Genomic DNA, 27738 nt, shown 5'->3' with positions numbered 1-27738 from the left:
ACTGTTAAGTCTTTACAAATTTGATGAAAATTCTGAGGGTGCAATAATTTCAGAAATGAGAAGGTAAATGTGCTAACTATATTAATTTTTAACACACTGTTGAGACTGATCCTTAAACTTGGGTGACTTTCCTTGACACAGCAAAGAGCAAAACAGGACGTGAACAAATACTAACTACCTAACAAGAATGCCAACAGTCTTCCCAAGTATGTTTTCTGAAGTAGACACCATATCTCAAAATATCAAAAGACTTGTGGATCACTGCTCTTAATAGAATTCAGCTAATAACCCAAGGACCTAAATCTTTATATCTTTGAGAGCTTCTAGTATATTCTGTTTCCTCTATGACATTCTCATTCAGGATATTTTCCACAAACATATTCTGATTCAAAACTCCTGCGTAGATTCTATTCCCTAACAACTGTGAATGTTTTAACACAGAGCCCTGAAAGTGGAGCAATAATGAGCTCAACAGAACTACATGTGGTTCATTAAACATTTTGCAAGTGGTATCAAGTGATTTTTAAAGCCTATTTTAAAATCATTCTACTGCTCTAGCAACTACACAGCTTCCATCAAACTTAAGTCAGTAAGAAAAGGCAGAAAAGCTCCAAAGTACTCAAGATATCAACATAACTCCTACATACCTCAGGAAAGGAAAAAAGAATCGTTCAGTGGAAGGGCACAATATGATTTCTGTAGTTTTGACTACTTCTAAGTATTGATCACAAGAATTCTATAATATAAAAAACTAAATAAACATGCTGACATCAAAATCTCCAATGTATCGTGTATAATTTAAAGAAATAAAAGAGTTCTTATCCTTATTAAAATACCCAGCTGCCCAAAAAAAAGTAAGGTTTTCTAACCTTTCAAAGTCACCTTGCCTTGTAAATTTTGACAACCTATACACGGCCCAGTTGTTAAGCTGTTTAGAGGTCATTCCTCTTCCATTATCTATCACTGCAACGGCAGGTTTTCCTTGTGTTTCATCAAAATGCTATGAAATAAAATAAGTTCAAAAAGACAGGAAAAATCAAATCAATATTAAAAACATGAAAAGTTTAATATAAAAATAGTGATTCAATGGGCTCACTCATATATTGCTGGTGGAACTGTAAATTAACACAACTTTCTGAAAGGCACTTCAGCTGTATAAATCAAAGGTCTTAGAATTCTTCATGTCCTTTAACCCAGAAATTCCATTTCTCAGAATTTAGCTTGTGAAACTAACCAGAGATGTATACAAAGACCTATAACGATGTTCATCATGTCACCACTGCTAACAATGGCAAAAATACAGAAAAAAAAGGTCTAAATGTTCAACAACTGATTACGTAACTTATACTATAAGACAATAAACCAAACTGTAGCAATGGTATATTATATTGCAGAATATTCATGATATGACAATGTCTACAATGTTTTGTTAAGGGAAAGTAGAAGATCACAAAAAATAAAATGTACACTATGATCACACATACATGTATACATATATGCACAGAAAAAAGGGCACATGAAAAAATTTCAGCAAGAAGATACATCAGATAATTATTTCCACTTTTACTTTATTTTCTAATTTTTCCCCAACGAACCTGTAATATTTCTAAAAAAGCTAAATTGCTCTACAGTACTATTTTCTTACCAATTTGATCTGTATTCTTCTAATACCAGTGTTACGAGAAGTAGCAGACAATGAATTGTCAATCAATTCTGCAAGAGCAAATGCTGGAAGAGAATGAGAAAACACATTGCTTAACTTTTCCCTCCTAAATACTTCATATAAAGGTTCAAAGCAGAAGAAACTCTGAAGTACCTTAAGCCATCACTTTTATTTCCCAAAGAGTTAGAATTAGAGTATTATCCGGATTCTAAGGATACAATACATAAGAAAGGCATCATCACCAAACATCACCAGCATAAAAAAAGCAGTCATCAACCAGTATTTGTATGGCATTAACATGCCATGAGTCAACCAGCCATGATTCCTGGATTCAAGGAGCTTATAATCTGAAGACAAACATACAGATAGAGCAGACAAATCAAAGACTATGACCATAAAACCAAACAGTAGTCTGATGTATGTAATTATGTCATGCGCAAGTCAAAAGTAAGCACATTGACAGAGCTGGGGGCAAATATAAAGCAACTATAAAAGTGTCTACTTGGGGGGCTGGCCCCGTGGCCAAGTGGTTAAGTTCGCGCGCTCTGCTGCAGGCGGCCCAGCGTTTCGTTGGTTTGAATCCTGGGCCCGGACATGGCACTGCTCATCAAACCACGCTGAGGCAGCGTCCCACATGCCACAACTAGAAGGACCCACAACGAAGAATATACAACTATGTACCGGGGGGCTTTGGGGAGAAAAAGGAAAAATAAAATCTTTAAAAAAAAAAAAAAAAGTAATACACTAAAAACAAAAAAAAAGTGTCTACTGGGGCCAGCCCAGTGGCATAGAGGTTAAGTTCAGGCTCTGCAAGGGTGGTCCAGGGTTCGCTGGTTTGGATCCTGGGCATGGACTCACACACTGCTCATCAAGCTATGCTGTGGCGGCATCCCACATAGAAGGACTTAAAATTAGGATATACAACTACGTACTGGGGCTTTGGGGAGAAAAAAAACAGGAAGATGGGCAATAAATGTTAGCTCAGGGCCAATCTTCCCATCAAAAAGAAAACAATAATATATATATATATGGTTAACCTTTAAAAAAATAAAATAAAAATGTCTAGTAAGAGCTAATTTAGATATAGAAATCTATGACTAATAGTAATTTGTAAAATGGCAGACTACGTCTGCTGAACTGACACAGAACTGCTATTGATTTCTTAGTACACAACCAAGTTGACATTCAAATTTATCACTGGCTCAGCATTGTTCTTAATATGCTCCTTTCTTCAAGGTCACTACTCAAACTATTTCCCTTAGTTAAAAAGGGGAACATACCAAATTTATGTCTCTTACTTCCACTGAAGCTCAACCCAACTAAAGCTGTAATTAATCAACAGAGTAGAACTCCAACAAGAACTCTCATACTCTAAACACTTACGAGATAGCTGTTTATAAACTACTTAGAAAGAAATTACCACAAATCAGATATGTATAAGGATCTGGCTAAGGGTAATAACTCTAGAAAATGAAGAAGGGACACTGTAGGAAATGGGAGGAAAAAAAAGAGTTAAGAGAAACTGAAAGGAACAAATGAGTAGAATTTAGTATCTAATAAGATATAAAAGGAAAAGAAAAAGAAATTCAAGATGGTTTTGAGTCTTTGCTCTAGAAAACTGGATAAATGGTCATTCTTCCCAAAAAGGGAGAATTGAGAGAGAAAAAAAGAAAAATTCAGTTTTAGAAGTGATGCCCTACCACTACATCAAGCTGAATGAGTAGAGGTGTCCCATAGGGAGCTGGAACACATATTGTGCTTAACTGAGAGAATAAAGACAAGCAGATATAAAGATTTTTGCTTCCGTGAAATAAACAGCTAAAGGCTTGGATTAGTTCACTAACATAAAAGTATAAAAAGAAAGATCAGCATGACTTGAAGAAATGTCCACCATACAATCAAGAATAACCAGAAGTTGCACCAAAGGCAAAGGAAACAGAAGCAAGGAAAGACCCAGCAATGTAATGTAAAGTCACAGAAGCCAAAACAAGAGTTTCAACTGTGAGATTGTCTGATTATTCATATGATCATGGTAGGAATGAAAACTGGAATAACCAATCTGGAAGGCAATTAATCTATATCAAAAGTCTTAAAAATGAATACACCTACTGACTCCACAATTATACATTTACAAATGTATCCGCAGAGACAGAATTAAGATTAATTCAATATGCAAATATTTAAGCACCTACTATTTGCCAGGCATCCTTCCAAAACTTAACAGAAAAAAGTCCTGTTCTTGTTGAGTTAACATTCTAGACAGGAAGATGGTAAATGAAATATAATTGTAATAAGTAAATTTTTTTATCATGTTAGAAGGTGGTATATGCGATGGAGAAAAGAAAGGGTCATTTTAAACAGTGTGATCAAGATAAGCTTTGCTGAAAAGGTAACAGATAAACAAGACTTGCATGGGGTGAAGGAATCAGAGAGGGGCTATCTGGGCAAAGAGCATTCCAGGCAGAGGGTCCTAAGCTGAGAATATAGTTGGCAGTGGAATGGAGTGAACAAGCAGGGAGAGGAGTCGTGGAAACAAACTCAGAGAGGTACAAAGCAGAGCTGCTAAGGCCAAGCACGTAATTGTAAAGACTATGGCTTTTACTCTTAGCGAAATGGGGAGCCATGAGTGCTTTCAAGAGAAGAATAGCATGATCTGACTTCTCAAACTTTCTGTGGACAGGCATGAAAAGAGACAGACAAGTTAAGCGGCCACTGTATAACCTAGGTGATATAATGGAGCCTCAGACCTGCTGTTAGCAACAGAAGTGATGAGAAATAGTCATTTCTAGATAAATACTGAAGATAGCGCCAACAGGATTTTCTGACAGATTGAATGAAATGTATGAGACAAAGTAGAATCAATTTGATTTTTGGCTTAAGCAACTGGAAGGACAGAGCAATGATCAATTTGGATGGGAAAACTATGTATAGTACAGGATTCAGTGAACAGGTTAGGGTTCCCATCTTAGATATTCTAGTGGAGATGCCACATGGGCAGTTGGAGAGACAAAATTGGAATTGAGAAGGTAAGTATGGCATTATTTTCAATATTTAACTAAAAATGACCATTTCTCACCACCTCCAATTAGGAGTCACTGCTACAAAGATGGTATTTAGAGCCATGAGACTGGACGGGATCACCACATCAGGAAGTACGAGAAAATAAGGACCAATCACTAAGCCATGAGGCACTTCTACATTAATAAGGTGGGAGTTATGTCAATAATATCTCAATAGAAAAAAAAAAGAAAGTGGGGAGAGAAGAGAGAAGGCAGACAGTGAGGCAGGAAGAAAACAAAGAGAGTGTGGCCACTCAAAAGTCAAATAAAGACTATGTCAAGGAGGAAGAAGTGATAAACTGTGTCAAATAATGCCTGGAGTAAAATGAGAACTGAAAATTGATCACTGGACTTAGTCACTGGTGACCTGAAAAAAGTAATTACAGGAGAGTAAATAGGAGACAACGGGAGGAGAGGCACTGTTGATATTGAGTACAGTCAACTCTTTTGAGGAATTTTGCTATAAACAGGAGCAAAATATTGAGCAGAAGATGGTGGAAGGAGTAAGAGTACAATGTTAACATGAGAGAAATAAGAACTTTTTTCAGTATGAAAAGAACAATGTCAGAGGTAATAAATATACTGCTTACGAGTTCAAGCTTTGCAGTCACCCTGCTGGGGTTCAAATCCTGGCTCCAACGCTTACTAGCAGGTTGGCCTTTGACAAGTTACCTAAAATCTTGTAGCCTTAGTTTCTTCTGCAAAATAGGGTAGTTACCTAACATTAGCTACCACATAAGATTAAGGATTAAATGAGAAAATGCTCATAAAGTACTTGACATAGTGCCTAGCACTGTAGCTGACAGTAGTGATAGTACTAGTAGCAAAGTAAGGATGTGCACAAAGATTTAGTCACAAGAATGTTCGGTCATTTGTAACAATAAAAAAATTGAAATAACCTGAGCATTTAATAATAGGCCATTGTTCAAATAAACTGTCGTCCCAAATACTGCGTAACTACTAAAAACAAATATATATTGACATAAACAGGCACATGCGGGAGATATTGCAGGGTTGGTTCCACACCACAATAAAACAAATAAGGCAATAAAGCGAATCACAAAAATTTTTTGGTTTCCCAGTGCATATAAAAGTTATGCTCACACTATACTGTAGTCTATTAAGTGTGCATTATGTCTAACAAAAAAAAAGTACACAACTTAATTAAAAAATACTCTATTGCTAAAAAATGTTAACTATCATCTGAGCCTTCAGCAAGTCGTAATCTTTTTGCTGGTGGAGGGTCTTGCCTCAATGTTAATGGCTGCTGACTGATCAGGGCAGTGGTTGCTGAAAGCTGGGGTGGCTATAGCAATTTCTTAAAATAAGACAACAATTTTAAGTTTGCCACATTGATTGACTCTTCCTTTCACGAACCATTTCTCTGCAGCATGCAATGCTGTTTCCTAACATTTCGTTCACAGTAGAACTTTCAAAATTGGAGTCAGTCCTCTCAAACTCTGCCACTGCTTTATCAACTAAGTTTACATAATATTCTAAATTCTTTGTTGTCATTTCAACAACGTTCACAGCATCTTCACCAGTAAATTCTACCTCAAGATACCACTTTCTTTGCTCATCCATGAGAAACAACTCCTCATCTGTTTAAGTTTTATTGAGATTGCAGCATTTCAGTTACCTCTTCAGACTCCACTTCTAATTCTAGTTCTCTTGCTATTTCCACCACATCTACAGTTACTTCCTCCACTGAAGTCTTCAACCCCTCAAAGTCATCCATGAGGGTTGGAATCAACTTCTTCCAAACTCCTGTTTGGTTGCTATTTGGACCTCTTCCCATGAATGATGAATGTTCTTAATGGCATCTATAATGGTGAATCCTTTCCAGAAGGTTTTCAATTTACTTTGCTCAGATCCATCAGAGGAATCACTATCTATGGCAGCTATAGCCTTAAGAAATGTATTTCTTAAATAATAAAACTTTAAAGTCAAAATTAACCCTTGATCGATCCACAGGCTGGAGAATGGATGCTGTGTTATTAGGCATGAAAACAACATTAATCTTCTTGTACCATCTCCATCAGAGCTCTTGGGTGACCAGGTGCACTGTCAATGAGCAGTAATATTTTGAAAGTAATCTTTTTTTCTGAGCAGGTCTCAACAGCAGGCTTAAAACATTCAGTAAACCACGTTGTAAACAGATGTGCTGTCATCTAGGCTTTGTTGTTCTATTTACAGAGCACAGACAGTGTAGATTTAGCATAATTCTTAAGCGCCCTAGAATTTTCAAATGGTAAATGAGCATTGGCTGCAACTTAAAAGTCACCAGCTGCATTAGCCTCTAACAAGGGAGTCAGCCTGTCCTTTGAAGCTTTGAAGCCAGGCATTGACTTCTCCTCTCTACCTACGCAAGTCCTAGAGGGTATCTTCTTTCAATACAAGGCTGTTTTGTGTACACTGAAAATCTGCTATTTAGTGTAGCCCCTTCATTAATGATCTTAGCTAGATCTTCTGGATAACTTGCTGCAACTTCTACATCAGCACCTGCTGCTTCACTTTGCACTTATGTTATGGAGACAGCTTCTTTCCTTAAACCTCATGAACCAACCTCTGCTAGCTTCAAACTTTTCTTCTGCAGCTTCCTCACCTCTCTCAGCCTTCAAAGAATTGAAGAGAGTTAGGGCGTTGCTCTGGATTAGGCTTTGGCTTAAGGGAATGTTGTGGCTGGTATGATCTTGTATCCAGACCACTAAAACTTTCTCCATATCAGCAATAAGGCTGTTTTGCTTTCTTATCACTCGTGTGTTCACTGGAACAGCACTTTTAATTTCCTTCAAGAACTTTTCCTCTGTGTTCAGAACTTGGCTAATTTGGTGCAAGAGGCCTAGCTTTTGGCCTATCTCGGCCTTCCATGCCTTCCTCACTAAGCTTAATCACTTCTAGCCTTTGATTTAAAGTGAGACATGTGTGACTCTTTCTTCTGCCTGAATACTTAGACGTCACTGTAGGGTTATTAATTGGCCTAATTTCAACAGGCCAATTGTGTTGTGTCTCAGGCAATAGGAGGCTCAAGCAGAGAGAGAGAAACAGGGGAATGGACAGTCAGGGGAGCAGTCAGAACACACACACCATTTATCAATTAAGTTTGCCATCTTATATGGGCACAGTTCATGGCACCCTAAAACAATTACAATAGTAACATCAAAGATCACTGATCACAGATCACCATAACAAATACAATAATAATGAAAAAGTCTGCAACATTGTGAAATTACCAAAATGTGACACAAAGACACAAAGTGAGCAAATGCTGTTGGAAAAATGGTGCCAACAGACGTGCTCAATGCAGGGTTGCCACAAATCTTCAATTTGTAAAAAACACGATATCTGCCAAGCGCAATAAACCTGAAGTGCAATAAAACAGGTATGCCTGGAGCCAGTCCCATGGCCGAGTGGCTAAGTGCACGCACTCTGCTTCACAGCAGCCCAGGGTTTTGCTGGTTCAGATCCTGGGCACAGACTTAGCACCATTCATCAAGCCATGCTGAGGCGATGTCCCACAGAGTAAAGCCAGAAGGACCTACAACTAGAATATACAACTAGGTACAGGGGGGTTTGGGGAGAAGAAGGGAAAAAAAAAAAGATTGGCAACAGATGCTAGCTCAGGGCCAATCTTTTTTTTTTTGAGATTGGCATCTGAGCTAACAACTGTTGCCAATTTTTTTTTTTTTTTTGCTTTTTCTCCCCAAATCCCTCCAGCACATAGTTGTATATTTTAGTTGTGGGTCCTTTTAGTTGTGACATGTGGGATGCCGTCTCAGCATGGCCTGACAAATGGTGCCACGTCCACACCCAGGATCTGAACCAGTGAAACCCCAGGCCGCCAAAGTGGAGAGTGTGAGCTTAACCACTCGGCCACGGGGCCGGCCCCAGGGCCAACCTTGAAAAAAAAAAGACCAGGTATGCCTTTACATTAAAGATGCTCATTTGATTTTAAACTAAAAAGTAGGTTTAAAAAGTATGCATCGTATAAAACCACTAAAAGGGAAAAGAATTAAACAATATGAAAAGGTCTGAAATGATAAATACCAAAGTGTTAGCGGTGGTTATATCTGGGTGGTAAAGATATGGATGTTCTTTATGTTCCTTTTGCTTATCTATATTTTCTAATTTCCTAAAAACTATAATGCCTACACAACAAGAAAAAATATTTTTAATAAGAAAGTTTATAATGAACACCAAAGTAGTATTAAAAACTTTGGCACGGTCCAGACTCTCTAAATCAACTGATTTGTAAAGATCACTAGCAAATAATCCAAAGGGAGGATTAAAACTGGCAAGCAGTAAAGGTGGAAGGAAATGATAAAGAAATGAAGACCAGAACATAAACCACTTACTTGTGCAACTCAGTTATACCAATGTGCACAGTAAAACAAATATTTTCTCATTTGGGAGAGGTCTATAGGAAGCCAGGAAGAATAAATCATGAGAGGATACAGGATATGGAAAGATGTGTATGTACCAGATCTCCTATGAGTTGAAAAGAAAGAAATTCTAATACTGGGTTAGTTTTAAAGGAGAGGTATCTATCTTCACTCTGAAGTAAGATAACTTGGGTAGAAAAAGAAATATATCGTGATGAAGAGATGGAAGGAAGGAAGTTCACAAAGACTGGTTATAGTCTTCTAACATAGTAGAATGAATTTTTTTTAAAGTGAAGGAATAGGACATGTGATCAGGGGATAAAGAAGAGTAATAGTTTATCAAAATTAGTATAAATGGAATACTTACGTAAAGGATTTTGTCCTTCACTTGCATAATATTCATACATGCCACTTTTAACCAGTGTGTCATAGTGAGGTAGGAAGTCAATTCGTTCTTTTGTAGCTGTTTGTAGTAACTGATTGACTGACTGTAGCAGGTATAGAGTGACTCCATCTTTAACAGTCTCATCTGTAATCAAGAGGTAATACCTTAAGTGCTAAGTTAGTATCAGAAACACAATAAATTTTTAATTATGAATATGCAAATTTTATCTATGAAATAACTTTAAAGATGGTATAGATCAATGTTTGGATTGATCTATAAATTCAGTTGTGTTTTGTTAAAAAGATCAGTGGAATAGGCTCACATACTTTCACTCATCTGAAACACTCAATTCTTTATAAACTAAATTATCGCTGGAAGTAAGATGAGAAAATACTTTAGAGTGGTATCAACATGAATGGAGACAAATGGCTAAATTCAAAAGGAATGAGGCATGAAAAACCAGCAGGTCTTAGAATCGAATTGGATAAAAAAAGATAATGAAAGACTCGAAGCTGTTTGAGGGCCCACAAAGAAGACCTGTGGCTAAGTTGGGCAACATCTCATCCTCTGTACCCATAAATGATAAACAGTTCTGTCGTCTTGCTCGAAAAATATGACCTCTACACGAACTGTGCACATATAGCCAGTTACCTCTCCGCATGCCAACAAAGTAACCAAAATCATCAATAGTTTTTAGAAGCTTACCTATGTAATAAAATCGTTATTGCCCTATGATGTACTAGAACACATTAAATATAAAAGCATGAACTTAACATTGCTTACCAAAATTATCACAGGTAACTTCTTTCCTACTTGTTGTTGTAATAACAAATTTCTCTTCAGGTGAAATGCCAAGTGTCTATCCAAAATAATAGGAATAAAATCAATTATTATTCAAAGGAAATAAATGCACTATTCAAAGTTTACAAAAATATGAAAATACTGATAGTATATTATAATCTTGTAACAATTAAAACATTTATCTAAGAAATTCAAGTCTTGATATTTTTAAATTTTGCCTTTGCATAATTAAGCACAAATCTATCCATAAACACCTATTTGCTTAACAAGGTTGCTTTTTCTCCTATTATATGCCACCTAGGAACATGAGTGATTAGGTGGGACATTTTGAAAGGGTTTTAACATCAGCAGGGGACTCCCAGACAAAGACATATTATTTCATGTCAATATATAAGTAAACTTATTTGGAGCAAAGTATTAACATAACAATTATGTTCATACAGATTAAACATTTAAATATGTAAAAACTAAAGTACCAGAATAAATAGAGGTTAATATTTTATAACACCGACATAAGGATAGCCATGCTATGCAAGATATTTACATTAAAGAATCTTTATATCTATTATAACCCCTTCAAAAAGAACAACTTCAAAAAATTATGGCAAATTATAAATTATGGGGGGGAAGTGCAACAGGAGACAAAGAATTAGCATCCATAGGAGAAAAAAGCCTTTATCAATCAAGGTGAAGACCAATAAGAGAAAAAGTGAAAAGACATTAACAATCAAAAGGAGAAAATACAAACAAATGACCAATGAATATACGAAAAACTGAAATTTCACAACTAACCAAAATATGAGAATTAGAAAAATGAGTTAACACGATTAAAATTTTATGTATCTTTAAAATTAAAAGATACATGCTCTTTCTAAAATTAAACAAAACCGCCAGCCCACTATATCCACACGTTCACAACCCACAAATATGGAGGGCCAGCTGTATTCATTGTACTATACCATTTTCATATTAAGGAACCTGAGCATCTACAGATTCGGGCATCCTGGAACAAATCGCCCACGGATACCAAGGGATGACTGTACAACAATGTACAAACAACAGAAAAGACTGACTTGTGCTTCAGCTAACAATAAGACTAGTTAATCTAGACCAATCTTACCACCAAAGACAACTAAAAACATCTAGACTAATGATACTTAAGTCTTCAATAATGATACTAAAAACCTTTATTTGTCACTGAAACTAAGGCACCCACTCCTTACTCTGAACACGGACAAATTAAAGGGAAAGAATAAAAGCATTGATCCCACTTCCTTATACCAACCATATTTCAGGATAACCAAAGAGCTCTAGTCGATGAGGTAAAGTTTTCTTTAAAGAATTTCAGCTAACAATACAGGGGGAATGACAATCAGAATATCACCATCAATGGATGAATTATCAGATCAAAACTTTATTATGGAGGGATCCAGTTGAAACCACCTGAATCCCACTAATTCAATCTTAGCATTGCTAAGAGTGGGTGAAGAATCCACACATTACATGCTTTCTGATGTCATGTAATACAAAGTACCAGCACCACCTATGAATTCTTTGCCTCCCCACCCTAAAGAAGTTGAACCTAAATCTTCATCACAAGCCTTTAAAAACAACTTCTAGTTTATACGATATATGGAGATAGAACAAGTTAAATTACACTATAAAGGAGCAGACAAATCCAGAATGTACAATAGTAAAGACAAACCTACTTGATTTCTTCAACAGGTCAACACCAAGAAAAACTAAAAAGAGACTAGGGGAAGAGGGTTTTGCTCAAATGCTCTAAATTTTAAAAGAATTAAGAAACATTAAAAAGTTTAATATGAGGATTGGTATCCTGATTTAAGCAAACCATCTATAAAAAGACATTTTTGAGACAATCAGAGAAATCTGAATATAGACTGAGCTATTACATAATATTAAAAAAATTTTAGGGCTGGCCCAATGGCACAACAGTTAAGTGCACACATTCCACTTTGGCAGTCCATGGTCTGCCAGTTCAGATCCCGGGTGTGGACATAGCACCGCTTGGCAAGCCATGCTGTGGGAGGCGTCTCACATATAAAGCAGAGGAAGATGGGCATGGATGTTAGCTCAGGGCCAGTCTTCCTCAGCAAAAAGAGGAGGATTGGTGGCAGAAGTTAGCTCAGGGCTGATCTTCCTCAAAAAAGAAAAAGAAAAAAATTTAATTTTGATGGTATAATAACAGAAATGCATGCTGAAATATATAGGAGCAAAGCAAACCTGGAATGTGCTAAAAAAGACAAAAATGATGCTGGTGTGGTAAATACGTGCTAACTGTCGAAACTGAGTGATGAGCATAGGTGGGTTCATTACACTATTATCTCTTCATACATGTTTGAAGTTTAAGAAAAATTTCTACTTTAAAATATACTATAACAGACCAGTGGAAGAGAAGAGAGGACCCTAAAACAGACCCATACATATATACATGGGGAGCTTGGCAAATAGAGGTGACATTACAAATTAGTAGTGAAAGAATAGACCAGTCAATGAATGATTCTGAGACAACCAGTTAAATGCATAGACATAGATTAAAAAAATCTCCATCTCAATACACACAAAAATAAATTCTAAGAGAATTAAAGCAGTTGAATATTATCAAAAATTGTAGAGAAAAAGTGGAACAATTTTGAGGACAGAGAAAACAATTTCTGAAAATATACAAAAAGTGCAAGCCATTAAGAGAAAAACTAGAAAACATGAAAAGATGCTCATCCTCACTAGCTACCAGAAAAATTAAAACAATTTGATTATCATTCCCATGAGGCTGACAAAAATTTTAAGTCCTGATAACATTAAGTGTAGGTCTCCATATAGGGAAAGTGGACCTTACACATTGCTGATAGGACTGAAAATCAGTAAAACCGTACCAAAAAGCAACATTGCATACTTTAGTAAAATTAAAGATAGTTATATCCTATGCAATTCCACTTTAGAGAAATGAAGTCATGGACATTAACAGGGAAAAGGTTCTATTTGCTTAAGAGACATAAAAATTGTCTTTACAGATCTTTATTAGGATTTTGTATAATCATGACAGTCTTTATTTTTTAGTTCACTGCTACTTTATTTCTACAATATCCCAACTGTTAGATCATGTACTTAAGCATCCTGTACTACAAATTTTGTTTTTATAGTTACTGAAAAACTATGTCCCAAATTGAATTTTTAAGATCTGTGTACATCTAAAAGTGTTTACATCTAATTACTCCATGCAATCTCTCCATAATTCTATTATTCAATTAAGATACATAAGCTACCTTTTGTTTCCATTGCTTTATGTATAATTCTGTATAAAAATTTTGTTGAATTCATAATTTTCCTAAATATCTTATAGCTCATATGTTTGACAAATTCAGTATTTTTACATTACTCATTATGCTTTTTTTTTAAAGATTAGCACCTGAGCTAACAACTGTTGCCAATCTTTCTTTTTTTTTTTTTTTTTGCTTTTTCTCCCCAAATCCCCCCAGTACGTAGTTGTATATTTTAGTTGTGGGTCCTTCTAGTTGTGACATGTGGGACACGACCTCAGCACGGCCTGATGAGCGGTGCCATGTCTGCGCCCAGGATCCGAACCAGCGAAACCCTGGGCCAGCGAAACCCAGTGTCGTCAAAGCAGAGCACGCAAACTTAACCACTGGGCCACAGGGCCGGCCCCTATTCATTATGCTTTTACTCAAGACGTCATACTCTTCTCTCTCCACGTTTTTGGTCTAAAATCTCTCTTATCAGATGAAAACTAAAGCTTTCACATATTTGTAGTCACCTGGCCTTGAATACAGATAACAGTACTTCCTCTGTCTTTCTCTATATGAAAGTAGGATAACATTCTATTTGGGCAAGGGTCTTGATTAGGCTTTTTCATTTTTATAACAGCACTTCAATCCCACTTTTTTGGGGAGTTAATTGTTAAAGCACATGGATCTATCTTGAATGAATAACACAAAGTACCTGCCCTCCATGTCTTTAGGTCAGGTTCAAACTACCTGCTACCCAACTCCTCTTAAAAGCCAATTTTTGGGGACCTGGCCTGGTGGTGGAGCGGTTAAGTGCAACACGTTCTGCTTCAGCGGCCCGGGGTTCACCGGTCCAGATCCCAGGTGTGGACATGGCACTGCTTGGCAAGCCATGCTGTGGTAGGTGTCCCACATATAAAGTAGAGAAAGATGGGCATAAATGTTAGCTCAGGATCAGTGTTCCTCAGCAAAAAGAGGAGGATTGGCAGCAGCTAGCTCAGGGCTAATCTTCCTCAAAAAAAAAAAAAAAAGCCAATTTTTTGTGTTTTTCTGAAGAGCTAACTAACTTGCAGTCCATAAAATCTTCAAATATTTTAAATTTCACCCATGGGTTAAGTCAGTCAGAAACTATATACCTCAGTGCATTGCTCTGGCATTATATCCAATGGCTCTGCCCCTGAATCACTCTCAGACTAGGAACACCCACACCGCACTGGAGCAAAAAACCTCCACAAAAATTTGGGTGGTTACTGGTTAAAGCAGTTTGCACTACCCTAAACAACACACATCCTATCTTGCACTAAAGGACAAGATAAGAAGTAGCCTTTCCTTCCTGTAAGGATGTTGCCCACTTTATCATTCAGGATTTGTGCGGAATCTAAGGAGAAAACTCCCATTTCTTAAGTCTCCTCAGGTTACTATTTTCTCCTACATATATCTTCTTTTACTTTTTCATCTTTTGGAATTTTTAACATTATGTACCCCTATGTACAAATGTTTTTTTGAAGGAAGAGACCAATTCATTAAACTAAACAGTTATAAACAAACTATTAGGTATGGCTTGGGCCCTCAAGAAGCATACGGTGTTTTTACAAAGTACAACGGTATAACGAGTGCCATGGTAGGATAACAAGGTATAGTGGAACCACGCAACAGAAAAAGTAGCCATTTTCTCAAAATTGGAGGTGGAGAGGAGGGATTGCATATATGGGACTTATGTCTGGGCATACTTAAGAACTAGCCAAATGAAGCATTTCTAATCTTTGATTCTGCAAGGTCACAAGCGCTCAGGTGAGTTAATAGCTGCTTATAAAACGTCTAAGGAATTCTTCCAGATCTGCCCTTTCCTCTTCCTTCCTCTTGATTGCTCCCTTTTTCCCTAAGGTGAGCTTTCCCCAAATAACCGTTTAGGATCCATAATACTTTCTAGCACTAGAAACACTTACTGGTTTAAGTTTTAATGAAAAACTTTAATTTAGTGCACTATTTTGCCTCCTTGCCTAAAAAGGAAAATGAAGACTTTAGTAAACAGTATGAGCACTGTGGAGGGTTTTTTTTTTTTTTTTTTTTCAGAAAAACACAAGCTTTAGAATCAAATAGACCTAGATTCCAATCCCAGTTTCACTGCTTATTAACTGTATAATGTTGGATTTAAGTCAGTAACTTAATTCAGTTTTTCACGTGTGTAATGGAGACCTGGTTAGGGGATTAGGTGGAATAATCTAATGATGCTTTAAAAAGTAAATACTCAAAAATAAAAGCTAGGCTTCCGTTTTTTTTCTTACTAGTTCTTCCCTCTCACTGCTAATTAAATTTAACCTTCGTCTGTTCTAGCAGGAAAAAGCAAGAAGAAAGAGGAAAAGAATTAGTCAAAGAAAATATTCTCTTTAGTTTTCAAGTTAAAATATCGAAGGAATGGAATAAATCTATCTGTTCGCTATAACAAAGAACTTCATTTGAGGCAGAGTGGTACAACACAAAGAATAGGGGTTCTGGGTTTGAATCCGAATTTGACTGTACTGTTTTACTTAAGTGAGTCAGCATCTCCACAAGTGACTTTCCACCTCTGTAATAAAGCCTACTAATACTTCTAGCAATCCAACAGTGTTACTGAGACTTCTCACAGGGGAGAATTTATTTCTAGAGGGAGGGCAGATTACTACAACCTTTTTGAAAAGCTATTTAAAAACAGGTATCAAGAGCTTTGAAAATGTTCCTGACCTTTGATCCAGGAATTTCACTTCTCAGATTCTAAACTAAAGAAAAATAAAGACATAAAAAAGACTATGGGTTCAAAGATGTTTATCACGGTATTACTTAAAATTGAAAGTAACGTGAATGTCGACAAAAAGGAGAGATTTGGTTATGCAAACAGGGTACTAAACAGATCATTTCAAACTTCGATTATGAAGAGCTGCGTTAAAATAGAAAAATATTGACAATATTAAGTGGAAAAAAGTAAAATATAAACATGTATTACATCTACTAAAAAAGTAGGGATAACGACGCAAAGAAATTACTCCAAGTGCTAACAGTGGTTATAAATTTTACAGTGAGTGAAGGTTTATTTTTCCCTCTGGCTCCATAGTTTCTTTAATGTGCTGATTTTTTTACAATAAAAATAATAAACATAAAGAGTTTCCTTTTTGTTTGGGATGGTTTTGAATACAAAACAATCATCAAAAAAGATGAGCATTCACCCAACTTTCTAACACACAGGACTCTGCTATATCCAGGCACAGAATGAACTTCCGAGTTCATACATTTCTGTCTTCATTCAAATTATTCATTGTATTTTAAGCAATTACTATGTGCCAGGCACAGTTCTAGACACGGGAATACACCTGGGAACAAATCAAAGTCCTTGCTCTGAAGTCTCTTTTATTCTGAGAGTCTTCGGATTTCAATCAATTCAGCAACGATACAGAGTTCTGTCTCCAGAACAGTACTAAATCATCAGCCTACTCAAGTTAAAACACTGCTTCACCCAAAGTTTTCTTTCCTTGGAAGCTAAATGTTCTTCACAGCTTCAAAAGAACCTCATGGGGTTAAGGCAGGGCATGACAACACCCGTTCTTTACAGCTCAGGCACCACCACCCATAGCTATAAAATACTTCACAGTTTAAAGTAGGTTTTCCTACACAGTCATTAATTTTCAAAGCAAACTAATATAGTCGAGAGATGCGCCCTTCTCTGGTGTTCCACAGCTACCCACGGACACCCTTCGAGTCAGTTCAGGAACTCCCAAGGGCTAGAGCGGCGAAAAGCACAAGGGCAGCTCCACCTGAGAAGCTGACCTGGACAACTGTTTCCACCTCGCAAGGCCCCGCCAGGGTGGGCCCGCAAACCCTCTTGACAGGGCGCCCCGGGAAACGACCGCATCACTTAAGCAACCTAAGGCACATCCACTCCAGGAATCTCACAACTTCCAAGCATCGCAACACTCCGAGGAGAGCCATCGGGTCTAACTCTGCTCTCTTCCTTGAAACAAAGTTCCACACGGAAGAGACACAAGTGGCTTTCACTACTGGAGGATGAGCTGTACGGCTTAGAGTACTAAGGTCGCCGCGGGCCAATGAGACCCTGGGCAGCAAGACCCCCCGTAAAAGGGGCGGGGGGAGGCCGGCGGAGGGGCCGGCTCCGCACCCCGAGGCCGGGGCCGGGACTGGCCCAAGGCTTCCTGCTGCCAGGCCACGGGCATGGCGGGCAGCCGGGAGAGAGAAGCCAAGGCCGCAGGGCCAGGGTCGGGTGACAGGTTTATTGCCCTTGGTGAGCAACTTGGGCTTCTGGTCACCCTCCCAAGCGCGAGACCGCTCGCGCATCCCTCCCTCGCCCCTTCGCGTACCTGACACACGGAGGCGCGGAACCCCGCGTAGTCCGAGCCCTCCCCGACCTTCAGCACCCGGTCCCCGAGCTCGGACTCCTTCTCGCGCCGGTCAAACAAGTACACTGTCCTGTAGCCGTCGCCGCCGCCGCCCTCTCCAGTCCCCACCGAGGGCCCGCCGCCGCCCGCCGCTGCCATATTGGGGGAAAGGAGAAAAAACAGCAGCGCCGACGGCCGCGGCCGCCGCGCTCAGGGCCGAGGTGCGGGCTCCGCGCGGCGCCTACAGCTCCAGCCCCCGGGGCTGCGCGAGGCCTCAACCCCGGCGCGCTGCAGCTCCTCCCTCGGCCGCGGCGGCGGCGACCGAGCAGCGCCAGGCGCGAGGATCACCCGGGAACCGATTCAAACGAGCTCCTGCCCGTGCACCACGTCACTTCCGCGGCCAGCCGCTGCCGGGGAGGAGGGGGCGCGCGGCGCGCTCCTCGCAGGGCCCGGACCCGCGCCCGCCGCAGCCCACACGAGCCTCGCAGCGCGACCGGTAACCAGGGCCGCCGCCGGGGACTGTGGCGCAGGAAGAAGAGGGGCCGCCCGCGGCGCGGAGGAGGCGGGGCGAATCCGGCATGCCGCGCGGGGCGGGGCGGGGCTTCGGGCCCGGCTCTCGGAGCCCGGGCCCGCCCCTTTCGCCCTCGCGAAGTTGGAGGGAAGCGCGGGCCTTCGCGGGCGCGCCTGCGCTCTGGGGGGCGATCCTGTAGCTGAGGCGGGAGAGCCAGCCCCGGGAGCGGCGGCGAGAGTCTGCTGAGCGACTGTTTTCTCCCGGCCGCTAGGGTCCCGGTCCCTTCCCGCCTTGCCATGACCCCGACCGAGTCAGCCCGCCTCGAGGTCCCGGCGCCGCGCCGGCAGTGCCCCCAGCGCAGCCGGGTTGCGTGAACGCGGCGGCGGGAAGCGTTCCCTGCAGGGAGCACTCGGGTCCCCACGCGGAGGAAACAGACGCCAAGAGACCCTGCGCCCCCGTTGCCACCTTATTTCCTAGTGGTTCCATGTGGGCTCCAGTGTGGGCCGTCGAGACAAAGCTAGCCCCTGAGAACGTCCGAGCCGAGGTTTTCTGACGTCCCCGCGGCCTCCTTCAGGTGGCCCCGGAGGGTCCCGTAGCCCGGACGGCCTTCCGGCCGCCGGGGGGTCCCGACCTCCGAGTCTTCCCACCACGCAGTCCTCAACCCCACCGCTGCCGTCTTGTTGCTGAAAACTGTGAATAACACCTACGCCAAAGAGTTGTTAGGATTCAATTAATGTTCGCAAACTGCGTAACATAGTACGCTTTCAGAAACAGCCTTTGCGTTTCATTAAATATCCTCATCTTGGGCATCCTTATCTAGTGCCCTAACTCAACGACAAGTAATGTCATTGTTGGAGAACTAGGTTTAGTCATTTATTCTCCAATTCTTAAAAATATTTAGCGAACATTTTGTACTTGGGAGTGACATGTAAAAATTAAGCACCCAGTATTTATTCAGTTTCTTCATCTGGGTGGGGAGGTGGTTGGTAGTGTAAAAATGGGCATTTCAAAGTTCCTTCTAGAGAATCATTCCGTTAAGAAAAGTTGAAATCCTTGTGCTGTATTTGACTAAAAGATCATGATTCACAGAATGTTTTTGTTCATGAAACTAATTAGATGATTAGAGATGTTGCTGTTTAGGTCCTAGTAGCATGAATACGTGAACAAACTTTTGCAGTCTAAACTATTGATCTGCATATTTTTTCTTTACCCAATCCATTCCTTACATGTAGGCTCAATCTTTTCACTATTTGTGTTACTGGTTCAGCAGAAGTCAGGAAAAACAGTAACTTTGTAATCAGAATGTTATCCAAGTGTATATTGCTTACTTTATTGTAAATATTGGTGAATAATGGTCAGTAAATAGTTTTACGCTGAAAAAACTTAGTGGCTTCAAATAGGAACCATTTATTTGTTTGTGATTCTGTAACTTGGGCTGAGCTTAACCTGGCAGTTCTGTTGTCTCACTTGAGATCACATGTACAGCAGCTGTCACCTGGCAGCGTGATGGCCTTGATGGTCCATGATGGTCTGACTCACATGGCTGGTGTTTGGCTGAGGTTGTTGAGAACTGATGCTCAACTCTCCTCTATTAGGCATCTTTAATAAGATATCTTGGTTTCTTACTTGGCTGTCACAGAATTTCAAAAGAAAATCTCCAGTGTGCAAGTGCCTATCAAAACCCTGCTTGCATCATGTTTGCTGATATCATTGGCGGAAGTTACTCACATGGCCACGCCCCTGAGTGTGCCCTCCTGCAGTAGAGAGAAGCTTACAGAACGCCCTGCTGATTTAGAGGGTAGCACTGACACCTGTGTACTGTGATGAGACCAGTCTGAAAAAGTATTACAGATATAGGATAGTTGGCAGAAAGAAGGGATGAAAATGCAGTCTTGTTAGGATTTGCTGATGAGATTAAATTTCCCCAAATAAAAATACCTAGAAAAAAGGGCAATTTTAACAAGTTCCAAGCTCTGGGTGCTGGAGGAGAGGCTCATCCATGTCTACATGGCCTCTTTAGATCTGGTGGCTACCTGTTGCTTTGGTGCCACTTGGGACAGGGGAATCACTTGGAAGACTTCTTTTGATCCTATCTGCCTAGATATACTATAGAGCTCTTTAGGGGAGTATGGAGGACCATCTCTACATACCAGCCTAAACGGAATCTTTTTTAATCTGGAGAAAATCCTGCTCTCTTCATCTTTCTTCAAGGCACTCTATCAATGCCTATAAGTCCTTTTCTCATTTCTGTCCCCTCTCCAAAACCCTCTGCATTCCCCTAAGAGCTTAGGTTTTTAGAAAAAATGTTCCCAGGAGGAAAGCATCTTTTCTATCCTGTACCCTGTTTCAGTTATCAATTGCTATATAACAAATTACCTCAAAACATAGTGCCTTAGGGCTGGCCCTGTGGTCTAGTGGTTAAGTTTGGCATGCTCCACTCCAGTGGCCTGGGTTCATTTCCCAGGCACAGACCTACACCACTCATCAGCAGCCATGCTGTGGCAGTGACTCACATACAACATAGAGAAAGATTGGCCCAAATGTTAGCTCAGAGTGAATCTTCCTCAAGCAAAACAAAACCAAAAAAACCCCTAGTGGCTTAAAACAACAATCATTTTCTTTACTAGCTCATGATTCTCCAATCTGGGCAGGGCTTGGTGGAACTGGATCTTCTCTGCTCCACATGGTAACAGCCTGGCAGTTCTTAGAGGAGTCACTTCCAAGATGCCTTACTCTTACATGGCTGGCAAATTGGTGCTGGTTGTTGGCTGGGAGCTCTGCTGGAGCTGCTGGCCAGGACCTTCAGGTCTCTTTCCCATGCCTCTCCACAGAGCTAGGTTGAAATTCTCACAGAGAGACGGTCTTAGGGTAGTCAGACTTCTTACGTGGTGGCTAGCTTCCCCTAGAGCACAAAAGTGGGAACTTGCAGACCTTCTTAAGGTTTCGGACTTGAATTGAAACATCATTGCTTCTGCCACACTCTGTTGGTTAAAGCAGGTCACAGGGCCATCCTAGATTGAAGAGGAGGACGTGATTCTTTGGGAGCTACCAAAATAATAGCCTGTGACAAAGTTCCCCTGAGACAAGAAAGCATGCAGCCTGCTATTTTCTTGAATTGGAGTAGGGAGTTGGTGGGGGTTGGTTAAGGGAAAATCAAAGAAAGAAAAAAGTGTTAAAATATGTTAATATCTCAAAATATATCTCTAGGGATACAAGCCTTTACCAACTTTCTCCTGATACATTAGCTTTCATTTCCATATCACTTAAGAAACTAACTTTGAATAGAACACCTTAAAATTTTTAAATTCATTGGTTGTGGTTCTACTTTTTGGTTATAAAGTACTGATTATTTTTCCTTCAAAAGTCCGTGTAGTCGAATTTTTTCTTTATGTATGAAATATGATACGTAGCATTTATTGAGTTCTTGAATTGCCAGAAGTTCTACAAAAACTTTACATTTTCCTGGCCAATCTGTTTTTACATTTTTATATCATAAAATATTCCATACAAAAGAGTATATATAATCTAAATATCTGTTAAAAGACAAACACATGTAGCTACCACCCAACTTAAGAAAAAGCATTCCTAATACTTTGAAGGCCCCAGTATGCCCCTCCCAAGATGGCATCTCTTTATTACTAAAGAAATCTCTATACTGAAATGTGAGGTATTTTTTTCCTTCTGTTTACAATAGATTACTTGGTTTTTGAAATTATATACTGTAAAGGAAAAACAACACACTCCTACTATGTGGTCTCCTCTACCCTCAATATTCTGCTACAACACTACTTCACTTCTGACATTGTATGTGTGGGTTGTCCACACATCAACCATTTCTGTGACACCAGCTGGGCATCCTACAGTTTAATTCAGTTCCTTTTTTTTTTTTTTTTTTTTGAGAAAGATTAGCCCTGAGCTGATATCTGACACCCATCCTCCTCTTTTTGCTGAGGAAGACTGGCCCTGAGCTAACATCCATGCCAATCTTCCTCTACTTTGTATGTGGGACACCTGCCACAGCATGGCTTGGTAACTGGATAATTCCCACAGGCTAAGGGTTCAATCCTACAGGATTGCCCCGCTTCCCTACTTCAGATGGGGAAGTCCAATCACAAAAACAGGCTGTGACCTGTGTTTCTGACCCAATGGCTATAAAATCAGATGTTCCCATGACCCCTTTCACAGGTTCAATTAATTTGTTAGAGTAGCTCACAGAACTCAGGAAAATACTTTACTTACTAGATTACAGGTTTATTATAAAAGGATATAACTCAGGAACTGTTAGGTGGAAGAGATGCATAGGGCAAGGTGTGGGGGAAAGGACATGCTTTCTCTGGGCTCTCCACTCTCCTGGAACCTTCATGTGTTCAACAACCTAGAAGCTCTCTGCACCCTGTCCTTTGGGTTTTTATGGAGGCTTTATTATGTAGACATGATTGATTAAGTCATTGGCCACTGGTAACTGATTCAACCTCCAGCTCCTCTTCCCTCCTAGGAGGTAGGGGAGTGGGACTGAAAGTTCTGGTTGATTCCCCTGGCAACCAGCCCTAATCCTTAAGGGCTTTCCAAAAAGCCCCTCATTGACATACACTCAGATGTAGTTGAAAGGGGCTTGTTATAAATAACAAAAGGCACCTTTATCACTCTTATCACTTTAAGAAATTCCAAGAATTTCAGGACTATGTGCAAGGAACAGTGGAGAAGACCACATATATATTTCATATTATAAATCACAATATTACACATACATTTATATTTCTTCTGCAACTATTTTTTTGCTCAATGTATTTGTGAGATTCAATCTTGTTGATGCATGTAGCTGTATTCATTCCTTTTTTTACTGCTATTTAGTATTTCTTGATATGAATACACTGCAATTTTTCCATTCTCCTATTAGTGGACATGATTATTTCCAGGATTTGGGCTTCCTGTTTTTGATTTTTTAAAATCAGTCTTCTATGAATATTTGTGTTTTGTACCCTGATGCCTTTATGCAATGGATATATTGCGTAGGATATATGTCAAGTGTCATAGAGTATGTGTATTTACAAAAGTACTAGATAATGCCAAATTATTTCCCAGCAGTATGGTAGAGTTACTTCTGCTCCATTTCCTTGTCAACACTTAGGAGTGTTTTTTACTTTTTAAATTTTTTGTCAGTCTGGTGGATGTGAAATAGTATGTTATTGTGGTTGTAATTTGCATTTCCTTCCTGATCAATGAGATTGAGCATCTTTCCATATGTTTATTTCCTAATCGTGTTTCCTCTTCTGTGAAATGCCTGTTCATGCTCTGTGCTCATTTTTCTATAGGTTTATTTAACTTCTGTTGATTCTTAGAAGTTTTCCATATATCATGGCTACTAAACTTTAGTTGGTTACATGTCTTATTAATATCTTTCCCCAGTTTGTGTTGTGTATTTCCCCTTTGTTTCTGAGATCTTTTTTTTTTTTAAAGATTTTATTTTTTTCCTTTTTCTCCCCAAAGCCCCCAGGTACATAGCTGTATATTCTTCGTTGTGGATCCTTCTAGTTGTGGCATGTGGGACGCTGCCTCAGTGTGGTTTGATGAGCAGTGCCATGTCCGCGCCCAGGATTCGAACCAACGAAACACTGGGCCACCTGCAGCGGAGCTCCCGAACTTAACCACTCGGCCACAGGGCCAGCCCCTGTTTCTGAGATCTTTTAATGAATAGTAGTACTTGGTCTTAACATGGTTGAATTTATCTGTCATTTCCACTGTGGTTTGTCTCTTTTTGAGAATTCCTCTGCTACCAAGATTTTCTCAAATTTTAAAGTTTAAATTATTTCCATTTTTGAAATTTGTTTTTAATTTGTATGGAGTTGGGTTTTTTGTCTGATAATGAAAAGGGATCCAATTTCATTTTTTAAATGAATAACTAATTGCCTGAGCATCATTTATTGGATAGTCGATCCATCTTTCCCCTGCTGTATCCTGTGTATCTTTTGTCACATACCAAGTTCCCACAAATCCATGCTTCTGCTCCTGGGTTTTCTAGTCTGTTCTGTTGATTAATCTTTTTTCCTCTCTGCTAATATTGCACTGCCTTAATTATCTAGCTTTATTATGTTTTGATATCCTATAGAGCAAATCACCTCAACTTATTCTTCTTCAGAAGTGTCAGGTAGTTGGTTTTTAAGTGTCATTGCAAGAGTGATGACTTCCTCCTCCTTTTGGTCAATGTTTTCCCACTTAAGAGACACTTGAGATTGTGGTCAACTGCATTTCCACAGTAGCAAAACCCATAGTTTAATGAGGAACTGAGTACATTATAAGCTTTTTAAACTGACTGGTACTGCTTACTGCTAAAGACTTAGCTGTGCTTGGAAAGCTATTTGCCTCCATATCAAGGCCATTATGAGATCCCATAAACCCTTTTTCATATTGTTCTTAATTACCCTGTGCATTCTGATTCAACTACAGCACTAATAGACCAGGTTCCCTAATACCGTGGAAGGACCAAATTTTCTAATCACTTTCTGCTTATATAAAAATTTCTTCTTCCTGGGTTTTCACAATTTTCACCCAACTGAACTAAGTGGAAAAACATGGTTATGCTTATATATATTCATGCATGTGACAAAACTTTTTAAGAGGAATAAAATTGGAAATTTTCTCCCCCAAATCCTAAAAGTAAAATTGACCCTCTGGACTAGAATGATGTGCTGCTTTATCCTGTGACTTCTCTATCCCCTCATACCCCAAATCAAGAAGTATGGCTATTGGCAGTCAGAAGCAATAGAAAAATCTTATATGTGTGAGTGGCATAATAAGATCCATCCTAAAGATATAACTCTGGCAACAGTATTAAGGAATACTGTTTGTGCAGATTATACCTTATTTAGATGATAAATAAAGTGACAATTATTTTTTATTTTTTTAGATTGGCACCTGAGCTAACATCCGTTGCCAATCTTTTTTTTTCTTCTGCTTTTTCTTCCCGAACGCCCCCAGTATATAGTTGTATATTTTCGTTGTGGGTCCTTCTAGTTGTGGCATGTGGGACGCCAACTCAACGTGGCTTGACAAGCAGTGCCATCTCCGCGCCCAGGATCCGAACCGGCAAAACCTTGGGCTGCTGAAGCAGAGTGCAAGAACTTAACCACTGGGCCATGGGGCCAGCCCCTAAAGTGACAATTATTAAAGATCTAATATAATTCATTCATTCATCAAATACTTATTGTGTGCCAACTAGATAGTGAGGATACAAATTAAAGTCCTTATCTTCGTGGTGCTCATATTCTATAGGGGGAGATTGAAACAATTTAACAATTAAATATACAGAATGTCACGTGGTGATCAATGTGCTATGGAGAAAAATTTAAAAGGATGGGAGTGCCAGGGGCCAGAGGGTCACAGGTTTCTATAGTGGTCGGAGAACATTTTCTGATAAGGCAACATTTGAGCAGAAAGCTGAAGAAAGTGAAGGAGCAAGTTGTAAAGATCTATGAGACAAATGTTCCTGGCAGAGGGGAAAGCAGAAATGCAAAGATCCCGAGTTTTGAGTATGGGTGGCGTTGCGCTGAGAGTAACAGAGGATGAGAACAGAGAGATAAATGAGGGAGAGAGGCATAATGGAAAGGGCCTCATGGGTCACTGTGATGACTTTGGCATTCACCCTGAGTGAAACGGGAAGTATTGGAGGACTTTGAGCAGAGGTGTGACATGGTCTGACATATTTTTTAAAAGAACTGCTCTGACTGCCATGTTGAAGATCGACTGTAAGGGACCAAATGCAGAAACCAAGAGACCAGTTAGGAAGCTGATTCAACAATCCAGGCAAGAGATAATAATGATGTAGGCTGGTAGTGGTGGAGCTGAGGGGAAGTAGTCAAATTCTGGATATATTTTAAAAAGTGAAACTGACCGATTTGCCAATGGATTAAATGTGAGGTGTGTGAAAAAGAGAGGCGTCAAGCCAATCTCCAAAACTTGTGGCTCTCTGAGAAGTGTAGTGCATACCCGCATCTTCTTGGCTACTCAGCTTCTCAATCCCTTCCTATGTTTGGAGGATTCTCCATCATATAAAACTAGGTGCCAGACAGAGCACATCTCTGACTGAAGGTTTGGCTGCAAATGCCAGAAACTCCTTGTTCCAGTCTCCCAGGCTGCTGAGATCCATGCATGTGACCAGACATTAACAGGGCAGTGACTGCAGCATCCAGCTAGCAGAGGCAACAGAGTCACCCTTAGCCCAGGGTGGAGTGGTGTCCGCTGTGCAAGGAGCAGCTGGCAGTGGTGTTCTCATGCAATCAGTTCATGATTTTAGCTACACTTCTGGCTATGTAGTTTTCAAGTTGGGTTTGCCAACCTCCCAGCAAATCCACAAGCTACAGTTTCTTAGTCAAAAATACTCTTTCTGCTTTTAAAAGAGCCAGAGATATTTATTTTCCTTGTAACTAAAAACCCTGATTGATACATTAAAGATTGATATTCCTACTGTGAATGTGGTCGTAATGATAATTGCCATTCATTGAGTAACTGAGGCACTTATTTCAATTAATTCTACTAGACAGATATTATTCCTATATTAGAAGTGAGGAAACTGAGACATAAAGGATAAATCATTTGCCCAAGGTCAAATGGCTAGTAATTGACAGAGCTAGGACTAAAATCCAAATTTATTTGACTCCTAAACCTGAACACTTACACACTGTAGACGAGTTCATTTGCGGCTTATGTAATATTGTGAACTGAGCCATTTTTCCATTAAGTGAGTTCTCTACATAACCTCTTTGTATATTCACAAGTATCAAATTTCCTTGAAATTCTCTAATACTGTGTAACTTAATTAGTGCTGACATATTAAGGTGTGTCATTGTTTTGAAAACTTATCATGCTCTGGTAAGAATCATAAATCTAATTCAAAATAAATTCTAATATTTGTTAGTATTGATTGAAATTTGAGCAAAATCAGTTGTTTTTTCTGAAAGTTTCAGTTTTAATAGACCTCGTTTCGATCAATTAGAAGTTGGAGGCAAAGTGCTATCTTGGCAAATACACCAAGCTCTTCCTCAGAGGACATTTAGCACTACTGAGACATTAGAGTATCATGGCAGATCTGAAAGTACACACTCTTGTGCTCTTTTAAATAAGTTAGATAAAACATCTACTGTTGCCTAAAATACAAGGGTGATGGTTTTGAATATTTGAAACACACTGCTTAAAAAAAATGTTGCTGACCAATAAGAGGTGTGGCTAAAAAGAAATGAAACTGGTTATCAGAAAAGAAACTGTGGTTTATGAGCCTCTGAGAGGCACTCAGAGGAAGAACATGTCATAATATCTT

At 39.6% G+C, this 27738-nt stretch overlaps 1 protein-coding gene across 1 annotated transcript in view; it reads right to left on the bottom strand.

The window, feature by feature from the left end:
• SMCHD1 (structural maintenance of chromosomes flexible hinge domain containing 1) overlaps positions 1 to 18900 on the bottom strand; it is a 137500-nt gene extending 118600 nt beyond the window's left edge. The window contains exons 1-5 of the mRNA XM_023647549.2: positions 17900 to 18900; positions 10273 to 10348; positions 9472 to 9633; positions 1646 to 1728; positions 870 to 1000 (exon numbers count right to left, since the gene is read on the bottom strand). Coding sequence (XP_023503317.1) covers positions 870 to 1000; positions 1646 to 1728; positions 9472 to 9633; positions 10273 to 10348; positions 17900 to 18076 — 629 coding nt within the window. The 5' untranslated portion in view covers positions 18077 to 18900. The remainder of the gene's footprint in view (positions 1 to 869; positions 1001 to 1645; positions 1729 to 9471; positions 9634 to 10272; positions 10349 to 17899) is intronic.
• Between the last annotated feature and the right edge of the window lie 8838 nt (positions 18901 to 27738).

Source organism: Equus caballus, chromosome 8, assembly GCF_041296265.1.
Source record: "Equus caballus isolate H_3958 breed thoroughbred chromosome 8, TB-T2T, whole genome shotgun sequence".
Lineage (NCBI taxonomy): Eukaryota > Metazoa > Chordata > Mammalia > Perissodactyla > Equidae > Equus > Equus caballus.
This window is presented reverse-complemented; position numbering and strand designations above follow the sequence as displayed.